This window comes from Callospermophilus lateralis, chromosome 13 (genome assembly GCF_048772815.1).
Source record: "Callospermophilus lateralis isolate mCalLat2 chromosome 13, mCalLat2.hap1, whole genome shotgun sequence".
NCBI lineage: Eukaryota > Metazoa > Chordata > Mammalia > Rodentia > Sciuridae > Callospermophilus > Callospermophilus lateralis.
Window position 1 is genome coordinate 105,581,273 of NC_135317.1, and position 17,784 is coordinate 105,599,056.

Below are 17,784 nucleotides of genomic sequence, written 5' to 3' on the forward strand. Positions count from 1 at the left end.
CTATTTTGTATTTTATTTAGAGATAAGAGTCTCACTCTATTGCTTATTAGCGCTTCACCCTTGCTGAGGTGAACTCTAGATCCTCCTGTCTCAGCCTCCCTCCCAAGCCGCTGGGATTACAGGCATGCGCCACTGTGCCCAGCTGCCTTTCCTTTTACAAAAGGATAAATAAGCCATGTGTAATACCTATTCATTGATTTAGTTAACTGTCAGGAAAATGATGACTTTAAAGTGTTTTAAGAATTCTGGAGCATATTTCTAAATTGAGGACAATAAAATCTTTTTTTTTCTTCTGTGTTATAATTAAAATTATCAAGCATTAATCATTTGATTCTATGAACATATATAAAATTTATTTTTTTCTTGATAAAATAGAAGGTCCACTTTTGGGAAAATGCCGAGTATTGGCTACCCAATAAGAAAGAGAAGTGGTTCGAAAACTTAAGAGGGGTACAACACTTATCACACCAAGCCTTTTAGAAGATACTAGGTATGATGTAAAGGTATTGGACTTTACTGCAAATTGGACTCTTGGAATTATTATAAAATAATAATTCCATCTGTGTCTACTTAAATTGTAACATCATAGTTTACATATAAAGAATAAAATAAAGATGAAAGCTAAAACAGAATTTTAGAATGTGTCTGACAGGCTATTCTGCAGTTTGTTTTTGTTTTTCTGCCACTGTAAATCCATCCAAATTGAGGTCTTGAGAGTCCACAGAAATTCTCTGCACAAAGTAAACATTATTTGTTTTTTTGGTTTTTTGTTTTTGTGCTCTTAAAAATGTTTTTGTTTTTTTCTTTTTAAAAAACAAACAGTTGGTAGAGTGCTTGCCTTGCATGCACAAGGCCCTGGGTTCAATCCCCAGCACAAAAAGAAAAACAAAACAAAAAACAAAAACATAAGCCAGGAGCAGTGGCACATGCCTATAATCCCAGTGGCTCAGAAGGCTGAGGCAGGAGGATTGTGAGTTCAAGGTCAGCCTCAGTTAACTTAGAGAGTCCCTAAGCAACTTAATGAGACCCTGCCTCAAAATAAAAAATAAAAAGGGCTGGCAATGTGGCTCAGTGGTTAAGCACTCCTGGGTTTAGTCCCCCACCCAAAAAAAAAAAAAAGAAAGAAAGAAAGAAAAAGAAAACAAATCTTAAAACAAGTGAAGCAGCTCAAAAGACTTTATATTTTTGGAACATGAACCAGCAAGTTTCAAGTGAAATTATTGGAAAGGAATAGAAACAAAGCAGGCTTCAGTGCCATATAGAATTAATCTTTATTCTAATTGTATTATTTGAAATGTCAGTTCCTAAATGGTTTCAAATCTGTCTATGATCTGAGATATGTTTATTAATAATGATGATGATATTTGTTAAAATATATTGAGTGCCAGGCAGTGATTGTTAAGAAAACAGAGCTTATAGTTAAGCAGTTTGCCCAGTCCATAAACTTATTTTTTACCCACCTTTTGTTCTTTCCTTCTGTTACAGTGAAAGAAGTGTCTTTTTTTTCAAAGTCTAATCAGTCAAAATACTTTTACCCTGGACCCCATCCCTCTTGCTTTATCAAGGACTTCTTTCATGTCTTAAGTCTTTTTCCCTCTACCGTACCATTCTCGTCAGCATATACACATAATTTGGAATCTCCTAATTTAAACTCTCTTTGGCTCCACATCACATTCCAACAACTGCCCATTTCTCACTTCCTCAAAAGACTTCCATTCACTCTTCATCCAGCTTCTCCAGTATTGTCAAATCACCTTTCTGGGGGAAGAAGGCCAGCGTCTCATTGGGGGGTTCTTCTGCCAAGGAATCCAAGCCACCCTAAATAGCCACCCTAAACCTTAATATCTCAAATAATTAAGCCATCCTAAATTTTAAGATCTCAAATAATTAACAAATAATAAAACACAAACACTCAGAAATATATTTACAAAAGCAAAGCTCCTGATAGATCTAGTCCACATGAGTTCTTGAACTAGACAAAGACTAAATGACTCTGGTAGTTTATTTAAGGGAGTACATCAAAGGCAGGGGTAAGGTTTCAAGGGTGGAGTCTTGCTTTGTGGTGTCTTGCAGTCAGCAGTTGATTGACATCTTGGCAGGTCACACCCATTTCAGGGTCTGTGTGGGATCTTAGGTAGAGCTTGAGGAGGGGGGAGGTTCACCAACATCAGAAGGTCAATCCCTGTGGGGAGTGCCCCCAGGGAGTTCCCAGTGCCAGACTTATCCCCTCAGGAGGCTACTATGCACAACCTAGTCCACACACAGCCCACAGAGGGCTTGTAATAATCACCAGTAGTTTTCGTATTGCCACAGATGTGGCATTCTCATCTTTAGTGCTCACTAGTTTTGGGGCCATTCTCATCTTTAGTGCTCACTAGTTTTTGACAGTTATCCAAGCGCCCTGCTTTTTACAACTCCTTTCTTTCAGCTCTCAAAACACATCATTCTCCTGGCTTTTATTCTAAGCCCTCATTCCTTTTCAGTGATCTTTGCTGGCTCTTCTCTTTTCTATGATTAGATGCTGGTTGCTCTATTCTCTAGCCATACCCTATTTGGAGGACATCCTCAGTTCTAACTATACCCACCACCTCTGGGATTTCATCCAGATCCCATGGGCTTAAACACTGTCTTAAGCTTATATTCTTTAGCTGAGGCACCATTCTTATCCCTCTTGTTATTTGACATATTCAATTAAATGTTTAATATATTTTTCAATTGTTGGGCAGGGGGTGTGACTCAGTAGTAGAGCATTTGCCAAGCATGTATGAGGCCCTGGATTCAGTCCCCAGTCCTGCCCCCCCCCAAAAAAAGTTATTAAATTGCTAGTTTCCCCATATAAATAGGTTCCTTTCCTAATCATCTCCTAATCATCCTATCTCAGTAAATGTCACCACTATCCACCAGGTTGTTCTAGCCATAAACTTGGGAGGCTTCCTCGTTTCTTCCCTTTTCCTCCTGATTACCTTCTTTCCACAGTGCAGACCATCTGCGAGTCCTGTTTTTTCCTATCTAGACTGTCTCAGATTTGGTAATTTCATTCCCACCATTGACACCTAGTCCAAGTTGCTATCTGTTACCTCAACTCCTCAGCCTGGGAACTGATTGGCCTGCTTCTGCACTCACCCTCCCTCACATTCCTTTTTTTGTTTTTTTCATGGTAGCTATCATGTCTTTAAAGTATCAGTGATGTGCCTCCCACCTGCCTTCCTGGCTTCCCCTGCCCTTAATCAGATGCAGACTTCTTATCTTGTTCTGTGCCATCCTACTTTGTTTGACACTTACTGCTTCTCCAGTCTCACCTTCAAATGACCCAGTTGCTTACTAATTAAGCTCACCCCAGGCTGCTTTCTCTTCCTCCCTTGCCAAGTCTTTTTCACTTTTTCACCTTTGTACTTAGCTTGAATAATCTTCATACTTGTAAGATAACTTGCTGCTGCTTATGTTTCAAATCTCAGCTCAAATACTACTTTCTTAGAGTCTTTTCCTCACAAAATCTTCAAAGAAGACCCTTTTTCTCCATATATCCTAATGGTTTCTTTTTTCTCTTGTTAGTCTTCTTCCTTCCATAAGAATATAATTTCTAAAAGGACTAGAACCTTGACTATCTTGTTCAAAGTTGTATCCACGTACCTGACACACACTAAACTCTGAATAGGTGTTTGTGTAATAACTGAGTTGTGAAGATCAGAGCCAGTATTCAAACACAGACATGCCTTACTGCATTTCCATTTGATTTTCAATGTGAACTATTTTTTAAAGAATTTATTAAATTTACGTTTAATCTATTATTTCACAGCAAAGGAAGAAATAATGTTAGTAGAAAAATTCTTGGCGATTCTTTGACTCTGTTTCTAGACTTCCAGTTCTAGATAAGGAGCCCCAGAGTTTTGTGTCATGCAGATGCTGGGGAAAAAAAAAAAAAAAAAAACGTAGGGAGAACACAGCATGCTGAAAGCCTGGAAATGTTTACACATCAGGTAACAACCAACGGTAAAGCTTTGCCATGCCGCAAAAATCTTTGCATCCAATTTCCATGAGGAGCACAGGAAAATACTTTCGAAGTCTCCACATAACTGTCCATCCTTTTAAAGAAAATCTACTTCAAGCAAAGTTATCAACCTGCAGAAAAATCACACATAGCATTACTAAGTATATTCCCAAAAAATGTGCAATATGCATAAATGGAAAAATACAACATTTTAAAAAAATGTAAAAAAAAATTCTTATCAATAATGGCAATAACCAACTATCTATTTAGAATTGCAAAATAATTATTTTCCTGGAGTTATATATCTGAAATACAAGTTTTTCATGCAGAAAGATGAGTAGAATATGTTCAGAAGTCACTTGATTCAGTTAGAGCCAATCTCATTGCTGACTTGCTATAAATAATTTTTTTTCAGTTTTGTTGTATCTGGAGGAATGATGCCTCCATACTTAAAACACTAGCCTAAAATTCTACTAATAATTTTTAAAGTTGTACTTTAGAGAACAGTGCTGAAATCAGAATATTATAGAAATTTATATTACTTGTTAAGTAGCATAAATTCTATAGCAACAAATTCTACCCAATACTTAAAATGAATAAAAGGTTTCCTTGGCCTTATTTCTTCCCTATTACCAGATTATGGTTGGTAATAAATCAGAAGCATAGCATACATGCTGATGGGTTTTGGTGTTTTTGCTGTTTCTGTGATTTCCAAAAGATACTTTTAACTTATATTTTAAAAAGTTTCTATGATGACAATTGAAATTAACTTTATGGAGCATAAGGTAAAGAATGAAGGTATGCACTTACGTTATAACACTTAAACTTTCCTTTACCCAGGAATTGACAAGCACTGGGGTGGGAGCCGGGGAAGAAACTATCCCTTTCCTTCTAAGAAGCTTATAGTGCAGGGCTAAGATATAATTTTTGAATATATTCAAGCATCCTACTTATTATCCCTTACTTCCACTTTCATTTTTTAAAAAAATATTTCAGAATAGTGGTATTACTAGGTTTAGAAAAAGAAATAACACTAAACACGGCATCAGTATCGAAGGTGTTTTACATTTCCTACCCACTTTTGTGTTATTCCCACACCTAGAGTAAATGTATGTCTTCAGTAGAATAAGTCTCTTAAGTATGTTTTAATTTTGCTTAGTTTTTAGAGGAAACAGAATTAGTGATCTGTAGAAAAGAATGCCATATTACCTTAAATAATGAAACCCTTCCCCCTTTTCACTTGAAGAATATGTTATTTGGAGTGTTGTCTTTCATTAAATTATTTCTATTACAGGAACATATAGACATTTAGTATTTTACAGAAAAACAACAATCTAATTATATAATGTGGTAAATTTTATTTTTTAAATCTTATGGAATTTTAAGCTAATTAGGGCAATACTAACAAAGAATCACAGTATTTTTGAAATACAACCTACTAAAGTTATAGGTCTAGTAATCTATTACAGTTTAGATGCTTCATTATCATAATAAGCAGTTTAGAAGGATTACTGCAGCAACAGCCTGTTGTGACTTGTAATAGAAAAATAGCCCCTTTTAAAACATGTCAATGTCCTAAAATATGTAATTTGGATAATCTTGAGATTTGGGAGAGCCACTATATCAAGAAGTTGGTTGTACATGTTGATTTCTAGGCCTCCTATCTCATGAGCGAAATGTTCTCAGAGTAGAAACTGACTCTTCATTTTAGATAGGTAGATAGGTAGGTACATACATACACATACATGCACACAAATGCGTTGTCTGGAAAAGGGGGACTCTTGACCAACAGCAGGTAGGCACCATAGTCACTTTAAACAGAACCAGTATTTTCCTTGCCCTACACACCTGAAACAACTGCTATAGGTAGACTTCTACACTGATAGGGAATACTGCCTAAAACCCAGATCCTCCCAATGTGCAGTGCATTCTCATCACCCTGAAGAACCGTCAGAGTTGCCAAGCTTGCTTATAAGTTTCAGATCCTCAGGTTGACACAACCCCAAAGACAACGGACATCACAAAATGAAAATACTCCACCCTAAACATTCTCGTGACCTAAGAGAAACCAATGCTAGCAGTAAGCCTAAGTGCAGGAATGTGTACATTGTGGGAAATGGTGGTTTGTGGGAGATAACTAAAAAACCTTCCCCTTAATTTATTATTTTAAAAATAAATTCACAGAATATAGAATAAGATGGAAAAGCACACAAATAGCATTCCCTGTCGTTTTGTCCCTTTAAGGTGTTGTATCATTTGCATTAATGATGACATAGAATCTGAAGGGTTTTGACTGAATAACTTTATTTATACGAGCAGTCCAGTCTCACTATGGTAAAAGGAAGGTGATTGGCCATGGCATTATTTTAGTGCAATGGTGATTAGTATGCCTATGGATAGGTATAAGTCTCTATGACTTATGTAAGAGCCCTGTAGAGGCAAACAGGAAGTGAGTGTAAGAAACCTGCCAAGTATGCTAGAATGTCTAATCTGCACTGTACGACAGGATTCAGAATTGCCTAAGCATTTTTAAGGAAGGCTCCATCACTTTCATATGTTGTAACGACAGCAACACCACATATACTATAAGAGCATATTAATCTTGTAAGAAATTTGGAAATATGATAAGTTTAGTGTATAGAGATATTAAAAGTGATAGCCATTATTTTACAAAGATTAAAACCATGACAAAGAAAGTTACAGATATGGAATGTTAACAAGTCATATCAGTAGAGACAGAATCCCATCCAGACCCTTATTCCAAAGTCATTGCACTCCACTAACTTTGATAAAATTCAAGAGTTATTAGTAAGCTAGTTTTCAAATTAATTGTGCTGCATTTAAGAAAATTAATTGCCATTCCTAAGGGGAAACTGCCCATACATCAATGATAAGGAAAAAAATAGAATAGTGCTTCCTTATGCCCTTTAAAAATAATTTTAAGATACGGTAATAAGATATGAGTAAGAAAAACATTTGTTAGAATCACATACTTTCACATTCTAAGTCTGCACTGAATTTGCTTCATACAAACAGTCTATGCCCAAAGGGTGCTTAGCCCTGTTCTTTGAAGATGATAGAGCAACACCTTACTTTATCATCAGAAGACTTGTGATTAAACTACCTATTTATTAGCCTTAGGTCTAAGCACAATATGGATTTTCTTATTTTTAATAAGCATATAATGTAACTGTGAAATATATTCGTAAGGAACAAGAAAGCTATGAGACAAATGTGGAGATTTACTTTAGCACTATTCTAGTGCTAAATACACTACTAATATGTTATACTATATTCTGAGATCCTAAAGTCTGTAGAGGATGCTAAATATTTGAAACTTTAATCTGACATATTATTATGGAAATACTAAATTAGTGGCTGAAAAGTAACCAAATAACCTCTCCCAACATGGATCTTTCAAAGTATCCTAATAAGACAAGGAAATGCTTTTTTTTGTATATTTGTAATTATAAACTTATTTAGAATCAAAATTTAAATATTCACGTCTAGCCTTTTAAAAATATGCGCTTTACCCCACTATGAATCAGCTGTGGCAAGGGTGGGTTAGGGAAGAATTCCCAAGTTGGTTGTAACCCCTGATGTTTCGGATATGCCTTGGTCCACATGGAAAAAAATATATATATATACACACACACACACACACACACACACACACACATGCACTTTAATATGTTTAAATAGGACTGGGTATCTCAGTGGTAGAGCGCTTGCCTAGCAGATGTGAGGCACTGAGTTGAATTCTCAGCACCACATATAAAAAAATAAATGTCCATCGACAACTAAAAAAAAAAAAAAAAGTTTAAAAAAATAGGAAAATAGGACTGGGGATGTAACTCAATGATGGACCACTTCCTCGCATGGACAAAGCCCTGGGTTTGATCCCCAGCACACACAAAAAAAAAAAAAAAAAAGTGTTGAGCTTCTATTATCCTTAATTTTGGAAAAGTATGCATCAACCACTGCTTGATTTTTATCTGACAAACATAATTTGTCTGTTAGGTAGCCAAAAAATCAAAGCAAATGAAGGGACTAGAAATAAATTAGAAACATTAGCATCTTAAATTTGGTAAATTTCTGAGGTTTTTTTTTTTTTTTTTAAGGCAAACTATCTCCAATGTAAGGTAGTAAAAGAAATTGATACAGCCTTTTTAATATAGTTATGATAATTTTAGATTCTATTCAGCTTTTGAACTTGTTCATTCCAATAGGACATTATGACTGAGATTCTGTTTGGTGCTTAAATCACAGTAACTAAAGGTCATTATTCATATTTTAACTGGTTAGTCCAGCTAAAGAGTTTTTAGTACTAGCATTAACTTTTGAATTATGTTTGAGGTATTTGACTTTACGGCATGTTTAGTTTCTTTTCATTTCTTATTAGTATTTTTCAGTCTCCTGCCCCTGCCTCCAACAAGAACTCTCCTCTCTGCTCAACATCAGAAACATTTTCCTTTTTGGCATGTGCTTGCTAGTTCCCCAAGCAGTATAAGCAAATTGGAAAGTTCAGCTGTCATTCTTGGAAGGTCATAGATCACACTAGCAGTCTGAGTAATCCAAGAGGTTTTAAGTATCATAGCATTTAGTTTAAAGTGAAATTTGCTCTGACAGGGCTGGCAGACCAATAGGAAAAAGAAATATTTGTGCTTGCAGAAGTGCATATGTAGAGACCAAGAGTATAAGTGATGGCTGGAAGTGATTTCAGTCTAAAAAAACAAATCATTAAGAAAGTGCATAGGGGTAAAATACACAGTTCATATTTTAAAGAGTCTCAAAATGAACCAGCACTAAGGTTAGCATTACATAGTAATTAGTTGTGGTGTTCAGGATTTAACTCACTCAGTCCCAGACAGTATGGTTAAACTATAACTGAGAAAACACTGCTCCTAACTCGATGTTCTCTACTTTAAGCCTACAGCAGTTATCTTTGTACCTTAGAAAACCCAGGTATTATGATAGATTATATAAATGTTGAACCAGGAACAGACAAACAATTATTTAAAAGAGGTGCTAATGACTAAGTTTAGTGACCCAGAGGTTTTTGAGCCTCTGGGTAAGTTCCTTTAACATTTGGTGGCATGAAGTGAAGCAGTGCCTGTATTAGAACTGCCAGTTTCAAGAAGTCCTTATACTTAAGTGAAGGAGTGTAAGTTAAAAATGATAGAGATACCAGAGAGCCTGAGGTCATTATAGGTCTAGATAAATATTCACTTCAACTTCATAGTCATATCGTATGACTCCCATTGGGCACCTATTAGAGTATTGTTTCTGTTAACAGCTACAGATAAGGACAAATAAAATACCTTCTAGTAGTTCCAATTACTTCTTTCAAGTCATTGTTTGCTTCAAGAAAGCCAGAGTCATAAGAATGCATGGTTTATAAGTTTTTTTCTTGAATGTGCAGAGCAGATAAGTAACAATAAAAAAAAAAAAAGATAAGACTTCCAGCAAGATGGCACTGAGCTCCTACACAGATAGGTAGAAATGGTGGATGAGATGTGACAGACAGTTGCAATACATGACCAAGTTCCCAAGAAAGATGGGAAAACTCCAGGTATCAAAAAATAAAATAACCATCCACCAGAGTATTGAAATAGGTATAGGTTTTATGATACTAGAAGATATAAATGAATCCCTTTTATAAAGCTTGGAACTTCAAAAGGCTGCTTTTTTTCTTACCAGCTGAAAGGATTAGATAATTTTAATTCATCATCCTAGAGAAGTGGTCAAAACTTGTCTTGTGCCCCAAGCCTTCAGGAGAGAGGACAGACACCCCTGAGAAAGAGAAACCCTCGAGCTGGCTCCATCACATGAGTGGATTGTAAATCCATCCTGTGCATCTAGTGCAGGGATCCCCAAGTCAAGAAATTAACAGGTCAATGTCTGACAGTCCCTGGTACATTTTAAACAAATACTGAAAATCCCTGTAGAAATATTCCACAGCTCAAGGGCCAACAGACAGGAAACAATAACAAAAACTGAAATCGACTGCACAATAAGAAAATTATAAAGCATGTGAAGAAAGGACCATCATGAAGGAGAATTATCAGACACAGTAAGACATAGGGCACCCAAGAGCTAGAGTTCAGAATCTCAGATCAGGTGAGTGGTGCATGAGTGTAATCACAGCTACTGGGGAGGCTGGAGCAGGAGGATTGGGAGCTCAGGGCCAGCCTGGGCAACCTAGTGATACCCTGTCTCAAGATAAGAAATAAAAAGGTTCCATGGTAGAGCACCACTAGGTTCTATTCAAATAGAAGAGGAGTCTCAATGGGACTCTAAAATGTACTGTTTAAGATACCACCTATGACATTCCTCCCCATTAAGAAATATAATCATTAAAATAGACTCTAGATGAGCAAACAATTAAGGTATATAAGAAGAGGTGTAAATTGAGATTAAAAGAGAGAGAAATGGGCTTTCTTTGCCATTTGGAATAAATGACTATTTTTACATATGCTCCCTAAATGATTAGTACAAATTAGTTTTTATCTGGAGCATCTCAGCATAGTAACTAAATTGAAAGGATCTGTCCCCAAGGTGGTGCTTTTTTCTTTTAGAACTGACTGACAATATCTGTTTAAAAAAACTTTAATAAACTCCAGATGAGTACTTTAGATTCAGCTACCTACCATTCATATAATATAATTTGCCCTTGGTTTTTGGAAAATTGTTAGTTTGACCTCACTAAGAATTTGATTCTTCAAGATGATTTAGATATTTAGTTTTATCATAATGAAAAAAAGCTTACGATTAAGCATATGAAGAATAAGAATAAAACTAAAAGGAAAATGACATCTAAACTTGATCTATATTGGTGAAACCCATTTAAAAGCCTCCTTAAGCTGTGTACTCTTAGATTTCATTTTCTTAATAATACTTTTGTTCAAATTCAAAGTAATAAATAATGCCTTTGAGCAACCCAAAATATATACATTTATTACAAGTGAATTTTTAGAAACCAGAAAAGAGGCCATTTATGTAGTTCAGTGAAGATCTTAGAAGCCATGCTATGATGTTAGTACTTTAATATACATTGTGGTTTCGGTGTCTTTGACAATTGGCATCTTTTCTATTTTCCTAGGCACCAACTTACACAAGTTTTTTAAATATAGGTATTTCTATTTAAGTTATTTCACGTTAATAAAATGAAGACATTGATTATCTAAGGGCAGAGAAATTTAAATTTGATAAGCCTTGTTTTAAAATTAGAAGTACATGGTAGGTATTCAGTGTTAAGACAAGCTCTCCATCTAGTGGTTATTTTGTAAATTACAAGCATTTAGATCTCAATAATCATCGCTTTAGGAATGTCAGGTATTATTTTTATAGGCATTATCTTATTCAACCTACACTTGTGCTCTGCTTACTACAAGAATTTCAGAAAGATTTTTTCTTCCTGTTAAACAGAGTATAGCTTCTATCAAATTTTTTAAAAATTTTGTCTGCACATGGCTTTTTAAAGATATATTTTTAGTTTAGATGAACACAAAACCTTTATTTTATTTACTTACTTATTTTATGTGCTGAGGATTGAACCCAGTGCCTTACACATGATAGGGCAAGCGCTTCACCACTGGTCTACAACCCCAGCCCTATCAGATTTTATCTACGTGGAATACCAGTCTCTTAGTTTGATGAAGTATTTTCCTGTACTAAAGGGGCAAACACTGTTTCATTCTAATTATCAGTAATCTTGAAAATTTTCACCTAGTTTTGAAATTTTTCTTCTTCACTGTTAGTTCAAACAAAAAAATTTCAAACAAAAAAAAATATTACATTCTTTATTGTGAAGTGTAGCATAGTTGGTCACTGCTTTCCGCCAGTGCCTCTTTCTAGGTTCTCAGTACTTCACATTTGAACTTCCAGAATAGTGTCTTAAATATTTTCTAGGCTTCTGACTCTCAACCTCCTTTCCTACCACAGATAAATTTCTAAACACAGAATTAGTTTGTTCTCTTTCTTAAAAACCACCAGCATCTCTTAGAAAGCATATAGTTCTTGGCATAGTTTGTGAAGAGTTCCAGTGTCTGGTCCTTGCCTCCCTTCCTACCTTGCTTTCCCATCACTTGCTTTCATCCTGAGCCTAAGACCTTCACCATATAACATGTGCTTTGCTGTTCTTTGGCCCACTCTTTCTTGCTCAGGCTACTACTCTATCAGCAATTCTCTCTTTACCTGTGAAATCCTACCTGTCCTCAGACTCAATTGATCATGCATTCAGACACTGTTGAGTGTCTCCTCCATGTCAGATTCTATGCTGGATACTGGGAGGTACTGCTGAATGAGACAGATTGTGCACTTGGTGGGCTTACATTCTGTAGGAGAGCACAACAATAAGCAAAATGATAATAGGTGCACTAAAATGCAGCTGTTTTCCATGAAGGCATTCTAGCCTCCCAGATTCTTCTCTAGCAATGTGTGTGTGTGTGTGTGTGTGTGTGTATCTACCATATATTATATTAAATAATCTATTTAGGAATATAAACATACTGATTTTGATTTTGTGTTAAACATATTTAGAGTAATTAATAAAAACAATGAAATGTTCCAGAAAATTGTTAACAAATCACTTCATACAATTCTATAAACTTCAGAGAAGTTTTGTCTCATGAAGCTAGCTCATTTCAAGTCCTTTCAGTTGACAATCCCAAAATAATTTCAGCCACTTAGGAGGCTTAGACAGGATAGAAAGTTCAAGGCCAGCCTCAGCAACTTAATGAGGCCCTAAACAAGTTAGTGGGACCCTGTTTCAAAAAATGGGAGTTGGAGCTTGGGGAATGTAGCTCAGTGATAAAGCACCCCTGGGTTAAATCTTTGGTACCAATAAATAAATAAATAAATTCCAAAATAATTTTAACCTTTAATATTACCTTATGAATCACAAAGTGACATTATGGTGTGTGTGTGTGTGTGTGTGTGTGTGCGCGCACACACACACACACACATCCAATTATACCCATACCTATACATTCAACTTGATGAATGATTAATGACTTAGCCAACTTGATGATAATTAATGACTCCTGACAATTTTTAAGAACAGTACAATTTTCATACATATTAATAGAGGGTCAGAGATTGGATCTCATATTCTGTACTGATTTTAGACTGCATCTTAAGTATGGTGTTAATTTCAGTTTCATTTTAAGGTAAACACTAGAAAACCAAAGTGATTTTAGCTTGCAAATGAGATGATAAAGATATGCTGTGAGGACTGGGTGAGGGTGTGAAGCAGTTATATCCAAGAAGAATTACATTCCTCATGGGTCCAGAGAGTACTTCTAAAACTGATAAAACTGGATTTCATATGAGTGTAAAAAGTTTTGCACCAACAGTTTGGCATGTCCATGAGAGAGAGTCTCATTTTTTATAACGTCCACTAATAAATTTATTACCTGCTCTGTATTTATATTGCTGACTTAGGAATTTTAAAGAAGAGAAAGTTGTGTTGCTCTTATCTACTTTAATAAAATAATGATGATACTTTTCACTTACGCAGCACTTTTCATCCAAGGATTTCAAAGTGCTTTACAAATATGCACTAATTAAGCCTCACAAACAGCCAGAGGTAGGTGATTTTCTTGCTTTCTACAGGAATGTCGACTCAGGCAGAGTGTCCACAGCCTGAGAGTGTTGGTCCCTCGCTGGCTGCCATTCCCTCGTAGTGTGCTGCATGTGGAGCGTCACTCGCCCTTTCCAGGCTCCTTTTACCCCTCTGAATCATCTCAGGCTTAGAATCCTAATGAATGTTGTTAAGAATGTGCCTTAAGTTGCATATAAATATGGAGAAAATTCAGTCTGTGCTTTCTATGTCAATTAGATTTCTAAATTTATAAAACAAACTCGAGATATGGTTTCATATTTGTTATTGGATGTTAAGTATAAATTTTTCACTTGAAGGAAATTTTCATTTTTCCTTCTAGGTAATCAAAAACCATCATTCTTGTACAATTCAGATTGATGTTTTTGGCCTTACTATTCTTACTTGCCTGTCACAACAAACCATAACCATTTTCTTTGGATTAAAATTGGGTATTTTCAAGAAAAAATACTGCATTTTGACAATTCAAAGGTTCAGTAAAGGTGATATAATACAAAATAAGTAGTCCTCTCAAGAAATAGTAGTATAGTGGGTACATATGCTAATGTAGAAGGACATAAAACTTTTTGTGTAGATTAGGAGCAGAAGGGAGACACACAGTGCAAGATAGGATTAGAGCACCTATAGAGAGCCAAGTATAACACCTCTTAGCTGTAGCAAAGTGGTCACACAGAGAAAAGCAGATACGCCTCCCTTGGTCCTCAGGGTTCCCAGTGTCCCCAGTGAGAGTACATAAAGAGTCTTTCTGCTTTGTTTAAAGGAAAACCCACCATTAGGCTTTCTTGGTTTTGATCCAGGCTTTATTCTTTAAACAAGAAGTTCATCTGTAATGTATGATGAATTCTAAAAAACTTTTGGCCAGTTGCATCCCTTGAAATTTTCCCCAAAATGATATATAAGAAGCTCAAAGGGTTAACCTGACCCCATGCATTGTAACACACACACAGATATCTCTGGGTAGGCTGTTGCTTGCATAAAGAGAACTTTGCTACTGTTAGCCTAAAGACTAATGTTCAAGAACTGAGACTCACTCATTAGTACTCAAGGGCCAGTCTTGCTTTCACTGACTTGAGGGTGCACAGCTTTGCTAATAATGTGATTAACATATTCAAAAAGAAAGAAAAATTAGAATAGCCATTTGTTAATTCACAATGAAAAGAACAGGCCATCAGGCAAATCAGATAATGTTTAAGTTTATTCTTCACTCTGCTGACAGATCACATTGGAAAACAGTCATCAAAATTTTGCCTATAAGCAATAGAAATTTAAAGAAGGAGATGGGAGTCAGCAGTTTATATAATGGCCTCAGCCTCCGAGAATCTGTTAAGTCCTCTTCTTCATGCAGACAAGCCTCCCAAAAAGGTTACATTCTCCTGATGGTTATAGGTCACCACGTCACCAAGGAATTGTTTGGGCTGCTCCTACCAGCATTGTAGCTGAAAAGCTCCTTGTTGTGTGCCCATGAGGCGGGGTCAAGGGTCATCTGATTTTAGATGGAGCCTAATGGTGTTGCCAAAAGGCCCTCTATGGGGCTCACTGTGAAGGTGCCTTTGCAGATATCCCCACTGGTCACTATGTGCCTCTCGTTTCCATCTTCTGCAGAGATCTCACCATAGCCCCTACATTGAGAAATGAGGACAAAATCACTTTGAGTTTAACCTAGGTCTTCTGATTTCAACCTCAGAGCGGGGGTGGGGAAAAAACAGGTAAGGATTGGCTGAAGGCAGGTGGTACACAGAGAGATGAAGGAGGACTGAGCAAAACTTGCAGCTGTGTAATTATCCCTTCATAACTGAGTTTTATTCGCTTCAATGTTTCCAGAGAGGTTTCCAATAGCCAACTCTTCCTTCAGATTTTAAACTGAACCAGGGTATCTTAGCAGTGAACAGAAGGAATTTATGGACTACTAACCTATGAAACAGCTTTTCCAATACCTCTAGAATAAACTTCCCCTCTTTAACCTCTCTTCCCATGGAAACAAAATAGGAGGGGTGCTTTTACATAAAAAGCAGAGTTAAAAATTTCAACCAACGTTGACAAATTATGGGCACAGAGTTTTTGATAAAGGAACCTAAAAATGTTGGTTTGTCTAGAATCACTCAGTACAAATAATAACCTAACACTTTTCTTTCAGAAATTCTATTCCCCAAGGGGTAGATTCACATGAACAATATGTTTTATATGTATTTTGATTCTTTACATTTACTCTTTAATTCTCTCCTAACACACATGAACGCACGCACAAGTCACTTAAAACATTAATTTTGAGAGTTACTTTTAAAGTGTTTCAACTTAATCTCAGTTTGATGATGAGAGGAAGTTTGCACCAATGTGCTTTTTTTCTGGAGCTTACATTTCCATGTTATAAATGGTTTCCTTTGACTGGAAATCAAGCCACTAGTATTCACTGCATGAGCTGTGCATGAGCATGTTATAGCTACTATATTTGCCTGGCAAAATAAGCATTTTGTCATTTTTCTAAGTGTTGATTCCCTGATCCTTAAAAAGTACTTTGAATAATAGATTTTCTTCTAAATAATTTACTAATAGACTGAAGAATTTTTAATAATCATGAAGTGTATCTGCACTTCAGATATCTTTCCAACTCTGAAGGTTATCTTTGGGCTTATTTTATTTCCATAGAATAAGTGGAACCAAAACTTATAATTGTCTTCTTGATGTCACTCAAAAGTAAGATACACTATTCAATATGTTTTTGCATTAGGAATTAGAAGGATTTGAAAATCAAACCTGGCCAATTGTCAAATTTTGTAGAATTCCATGTCTTATTCTTTCAGACTTATGATTTGACCTGTATGAGAGTTCACTGTTAAAACTCAAATTGCATGTCCCTATAAATAGTAAATTAGTCCTATATCTTCATATGAAAAAGAGGCCTTATAGTAAATAGCTAAATTCTCTTTACCACATTTTTTAATTTTATCATTCCCTAGCAGTGTATTACTGATCATTGCTAGCATGCAAAATCTTTTCATATTCTGTCATAAGAGCCATTTATGAATACCTTTTTAAATAAAACTCTTTTTATCTGATTCTTCTACTTTATTTCAAATAGTACCTGATGACAGAGGTTTCTTTCTGACATCTTATTGGAAGTAAATATACACATTTTAATGACTATATTAACTTGAATAATGATAATCCTTTGTGATGATATCTCTATAAATCACTATCACTGCTTTTAGAAAGAGAATCTTGGAGGTGTAACTTCCCAGCCTCTCACTTGACCTGCATTGTGGATATGTAATGGAAAACATAGCTGCTTTCTTTTTCTCTTTCAGCCTTGGAATAGATGGCTTTGGCCAACCAGTTGGCCTTCTTGGACGCCCTGCCACAGCCTACGGATTCCGCCCTGATGAACCTTACTACTATGGCTATGGGTCTCGATAAAATCATCCCTTTCTGTGTGTACTCTCAGCTTAGAAGAACTCTGTGTGGGTTGGGTTAACTCTGATCTTTGCCTAATAATGCATGTTGATACTATTGTGGGTCTGTGTTTCTTCTTACTTTCCCTGTTAGCTGCAGATAAACTCTAACCCTTTCTATTTCCTGTCAAGTGAGTTGATGCTAACACTGTTCACTCATCCAGCCACACCCTGATATTGAAAACCATTTACCATGAGACTCAGAAGTGAATGTTAAAAAGCTACTAGACTGGAAAACAGACACTACATTATGTACATTAAGTGACTAATTTAATTTCTATTAAAAGGATGCATAAAGTGCAAATGAATGATCCAAAGTCACGTGTTTGTATTTTTTAAATATTTTTATTAGTTGTTGATGGACCTTTATTTTATTTACTTATTTATATGTGGTGCTGAGAATCAAACCCAGTGCCTCATGCATACTAGGCAAGCACTCTACCACTGAGCCACAGCCCCAGCTCACGTTTGCATTTACTGCAATTCTATAGGAGTCATATGCACATGAATTTTATTTCCCATACAAAGGAAAGTTTTGCCATTGAACTACTTTTTCTTGCATTCTTTTCCTACTTGCAAATATTTTAGTATTTCATATATGTGCTGTTTAATATTTTGTTTATGTACTACTTTAAGATTTATAAAAAAAAAGAGCATCACCTTTTATTCCTTACTATGTGCCTCAAAGGTTTCTTCACAAAATTACTATGAGTTTAATTAACAATGGA

At 35.8% G+C, this 17,784-nt stretch overlaps 1 protein-coding gene across 4 annotated transcripts in view; it reads left to right on the forward strand.

The window, feature by feature from the left end:
• The window catches only part of Kifap3 (kinesin associated protein 3), a 139,674-nt gene extending 122,109 nt beyond the window's left edge, over positions 1-17,565 (forward strand). For 3 of the 4 annotated variants that reach the window (XM_076872969.2, XM_076872967.1, XM_076872970.1), the window contains one exon: positions 16,913-17,565. In XM_076872969.2, coding sequence (XP_076729084.1) covers positions 16,913-17,021 — 109 coding nt within the window. In that variant the 3' untranslated portion in view covers positions 17,022-17,565. Of the gene's footprint in view, positions 1-13,508; positions 13,578-16,912 lie in introns of all 4 variants that reach the window. The other variant, XM_076872968.1, reaches the window with a different exon arrangement.
• The last annotated feature ends 219 nt before the right edge of the window (positions 17,566-17,784 follow it).